This window comes from Cetorhinus maximus, chromosome 32, assembly GCF_964194155.1.
Source record: "Cetorhinus maximus chromosome 32, sCetMax3.hap1.1, whole genome shotgun sequence".
NCBI classification, from domain to species: domain Eukaryota; kingdom Metazoa; phylum Chordata; class Chondrichthyes; order Lamniformes; family Cetorhinidae; genus Cetorhinus; species Cetorhinus maximus.
Genome location: NC_135910.1, coordinates 14177773 through 14182523, shown reverse-complemented (window position 1 = coordinate 14182523; position 4751 = coordinate 14177773). Strand labels below are relative to the sequence as shown.

Below are 4751 nucleotides of genomic sequence, written 5' to 3'. Positions count from 1 at the left end.
CGCGCATGCGCACGATAGAGCGCACTCATCTCCCTGAGGCTAAGTGCAGCCTCAGGGAGATCGCCTCTACTTTCAAAAACATTAAAAACGGAAGAAAAAAAAAATTTCCCTCACATGTCCCCCTCATGTGACAATGTCACACGAGTTGGGGACATGTTCATAATTTCCAAAAAAATACTTTATTAAAATTTTTAAAACCCTACATGAAACCTCACCTCGCCCGTGGATGAGGTTTCATGTTTTTTCTACTTCCCGCCGGGGCTCCTGGCCTGCCCGCCAACCTCGGGCAGGTCCGCTGGTTACTTTCATTGACTCTGCCTCAATTGGCCATTGACAGGTTGTCAGGCGCGCCCCCGCCTTCCTGAAAATTTAAATGGGGCGCGGTGACGTCGGGAGTTCCGCCCGGCCTCACCGCGGGTCATTTTACGCGTCGGCGAGCGGGCCCCACCCCTCCCCCACTCGCTGACGGTAAAATCCTGCCTGTTGAGTTGTTTCTGTTTTTATTTCAGATTTCCAGCTTCTGCAGTATTTTATCTTTGCTTTATGGTCCATAACAGGCGTCAGCACCATTGACTTAACAAGACGGTTTCTAACTAAATGTGTTCTGAATTCAGGTCAAATTCCTAACTCCCCCAGGAATTCTCCTAAAACAAAAACATCCTTTTGGTCTACGGAAACCCAGCACTTTAATTAACTTGTTTTCACAACAATAATTTCCCAGAACTAAAAATTCCCTCCAAAACGCTGACAAGAACCATGAGCTAGATCTTTGCAACAATAGGAACTGAGTTTTTGTTTTAAAAGACCATTTCTGGGATGTGAGCATTTTACCGGCAAAGTTGCCATTTATTGATCACCTCTAGTTTTTTTTTTATTCATTCACAGGATGTGGGCATCGCTGACTAGGCCAGCATTTATTGCCCCATCTCTAATTGCCCCTCGAGAAGGTGGTGGGTGAGCCGCCTTCTTGAACCGCTGCAGTCCCGTGTGGTGCAGGTGCGGTTTGATATAGTTGAGTAGCTGACTTCAGAGCCAAGGGGACTGGAGTTACATATAGGCCAGAGCTGGATAAAGTCAGCAGACTTCCTTCCCTAACTGCGGTGTAGGTACACCCACAGTGCTGTTAGGGAGGGAGCTCCAGGATTTTGACCCAGCGGCAGTGAAGGAACGGCCGATATATTTCCAAGTCAGGATGGTGAGTGGCTCGGAGGGGAACTTCCAGGTGGTGGTGTTCCCCATGTGTCTGCTACCCTTGTCCTTCTAGGTGGTAGAGGTCGCAGGTTTGGAAGGTGCTGCCTAAGGAGTCTCATGTTACCCTGAGATTGTCTTGGTGATGAACCTCCTTGGACTGGTGATGAAGGTGCAGTTTGATATAGTTGAGTTAGCTTCAGGGACAAGAGAACTGGAGTCACATGTAGGCCAGAGCTGTCTAAAGTCAGCAGATTTCCTTCCTTAAAGACAATGAATAAACCAGATGGCTTTTAATGACAATTCGACAGCTTCATGGTGATGTTTACAGATACAGGTAGCAGCTTTATATTATAAAAAAATCTAATTTTTTTTAAATGGAGTGAAAAATTCTCAAACTATCACAGTAGGATTTGAGTTCAGCCTATGGGTTACTAATCCAGCAAGGTAACCACTATCCAGCCGTACTAGCTGTTAAAGAATTTGCCTGGTGTGCACTCTCAGCCATTTTCATACAAGTCGAAATACATCCTATCAATAAGTTTTTACAATTTTAAAGATCTAAGGATAATATCCGCACAGTTACTCCTTGTTGCTTGTGGGATCTTCCTGTGCACAAGTTGGCTGCCTCGCTGCCTACATTCCAACAGTGACTGCCCATCAGGAAAAGTCCTGAGATCGTTAGAGAGATAGAAATGCACGTCCTTCATAGAGTGGCCAACCCTCCAGGATTGGCCTGGAGTCTCCAGGAATTGGAGATCAATCTCCAGGACACGGCTGTGGGCCAACCCTGGAGAAAACTCATGGGGATATTCGAAAAGATTGGGGATTTTTTGTCATTTTCTTTGAACGTTTCTCTTTACCAAATATAAAAATATTGAAAATGGGGACTATTGGACAGTCAAGCATCATCCAATTGGGTAATGAGTCTTTTTGCTTTCCGATTGGCGTAGGAAGGCCGTACATAACAAGGATGGACGTGTTGGCCGACCAATGGCTGGAGTGTGGGCCGAGTCATGTGATGGAACCTCCAGGAACACGTTTAATCACAGTTGGCAACCCTAGACTTTGATACCACATTGTTGCAACACCCATTTCTACGCTCCCAGGCGGGTGTAAGGCCTGTCACAGCCAGGCTGACAGATCAGTAGCAACCTTTCCTCAACCAGGGGGGGCAGTTTCGAGCTGGGTCCATGTAGGTTTACAGCTAAAAGGGCAAGAGGATATCTTCAACGATTGCCCAAACAGTGAATAAAGCAGTTTGGCAAAGTGTCATCAATGCCCTTATGAATTTCTATTAGCGAAAAGGCTACGAACTCGAGGGAGGGGGCATATTCCTGGACAACCACACCACATACAACCCTCTGCCCCCAACCACCCTTCCCAGTCAAACAGCCTTCCCCACCGCCCAGCCCATCTCCAATTTTTTTTTAAATATATCGACGAAATGAAAACATCCAAAGAAAATGAAATGTAGAGATTCTACTGGATGTTGGATCTTGCTGAGAAGTGACGCGTTGCTGAAACTTTTCGTCTGGCACTCGTCAGGGCAAACACAAAAACGCCAAATTTCAAACGATCGCAACAGGAGAAAAGGATGCCGACTGGTTGGGCAAGTCAACTCTGATTGGCCGAGGCGTTGCCATGGAGAAAGTAACAGGGAACCAGAGGCTCCCCAAGCTCCCGGGCAATCCAAAAAGGGTGCAAGGCTCGAACATATTCCTTTTGCTTGCAGAGAACCCTGTGTGTGATTGTGCGACACTTCTAGCATGTATAAATGAGCCACATTTACAAGCCCGATTAACTATCTTTAATTGGTTGTTAGTGTAGCTATTAGTGCACTCAGGATTGTTCAGCAAGTGCTGTCCAAATCGCAGAATCCCATCTAACAGTGGACGTTTTGCTTTGGGTTTTGGAAATACGGGCTGCTGGAGTGCCGTCTGTACTTGAACAACCAAAGGAAGATGGTGTTGGAATCAATCAGCCAATGGCTGGGACATGTGGCCTACGGACCTGGTCCATATGATTTCTTTTCTTCCCACTGTTTTCACTCTCAGTAACAAGAAGGGACACAGATTGAAGATAATTGGAGGGGCTGGGGAAGGCGGAATGAGAATTATTTTTAACGCAACAAGTTGTTGTGACCTGGGAGGCTTTGCCTCAAAGGGGCAGTGGAAGCAGATTCAAGAATAACTTTTAAACAGGGAATTGGATCAATGCTTGGAGGGGAAAAATTTACAGGGGGGAGTTGGGATAAGTGGATAGCTCTTTCAAAGGGCTGGCAGAGGCACAATGGGCCAAATGGCCTCCCCATTCTAGGACTATCACAAGGCCTATTGGTAAAGTACAGCTTTTAACCATTTATAGATTTTTTTTTTCCCTTATCATCTCATGGGATGTGGGCGTCGCTGGCAAGGCCAGCATTTACTGCCCATCCCTAATTGCCCTTGAACTGAGTGTCTTGCTTGGCCATTTCAGAGGGGCAGTTAAGAGTCAACCCCGTTGTTGTGGGTCTGAGGTCACATGTAGGCCAGACTGGGTAAGGACGGCAGATTTCCTTCCCTAAAGGGGCATTAGTGAACCAGAGGAGATTTTACCCCAATCCATGGTTACCATCACTGAGACTAACTTTATATTCCAGGTTTTATTAATTATTGGTAAACTCCACTGGCCACCATGTGTAGGATTTGGACCCAAGTCCCCAGAGCATTGGCCTAAATCGCGGGATTACCAGTCCCGTGACATTACCGCAACGTCACCATAGCACCTTCCACCCCCCCTCTTCAGAGACTCTTTACAGCCAATGAGGTAAATGTGAAGTGTAGTTCCTGTTGTTAAGTGTAGGAATCTGCACACAGCAAGATCCCACAACAGGCGAGGCTGGTGATGCAAGGTGGCACCTCCTGGCGCCTCCTGGCAGAGCATCGCACATCAGGAACGGGCCTGACGCTGACAGTGCTGCACCCCCCGAGCGCACCCCGATTTTCCCAAGGACTGCACCCCCCAACCCCCAACCCCCACCCGGCCTACCTGAGAAGCGTGTTGAGGCAGGTCTCGCAGAACCGGTGCCCGCACTCGGTCTGCTTGGCATTGCACAGCACCCGGCGGCAGTGCTCGCACCGGTACTTGTCGTCAACCTGCTGGACAAACTCTTCGGTGTACCCCCCTTCCAGTGGCTCGACTTCTGGGAGCTGAGGCCTACAGTAGCTGCCGGAGGGAGACTCCTTCGGGGACAGGTAGAAGCATGCCTTTGACCTGTCTGTACTGCTTCCTGTCGCCATTAACACCTTCCAACCACACTGAAAGGGAGAGAGAGAGAGACAGGAACAAAAAAGTTAACATCACAATCTTTTTAAAGGGCCAGAAGGCACTCAGAGGAACAGGGGTAGGCCATTCAACCCTTCAAGCCTGTTCTTGCCATTCGATGGCTTTTACTTTTGATTACAAGGACGTCTAATCAGTCAAGGCCCCACCAAAGGACAGCACAGGAGGTGAGGTGACTGATACACTGTTCAGAAAGTAACAACAACTTTTATTTGTATAGCGCCTTTAATGCATGGAGC

The 4751-nt window shown here is 47.8% G+C and overlaps 1 protein-coding gene across 1 annotated transcript in view; it reads right to left on the bottom strand.

Moving 5' to 3' along the window:
* Positions 1 to 4480, bottom strand: part of LOC144671476 (TNF receptor-associated factor 3-like) — a 34363-nt gene extending 29883 nt beyond the window's left edge. Inside the window, exon 1 of the mRNA XM_078533412.1 lies at positions 4219 to 4480. Coding sequence (XP_078389538.1) covers positions 4219 to 4469 — 251 coding nt within the window. The 5' untranslated portion in view covers positions 4470 to 4480. The remainder of the gene's footprint in view (positions 1 to 4218) is intronic.
* Between the last annotated feature and the right edge of the window lie 271 nt (positions 4481 to 4751).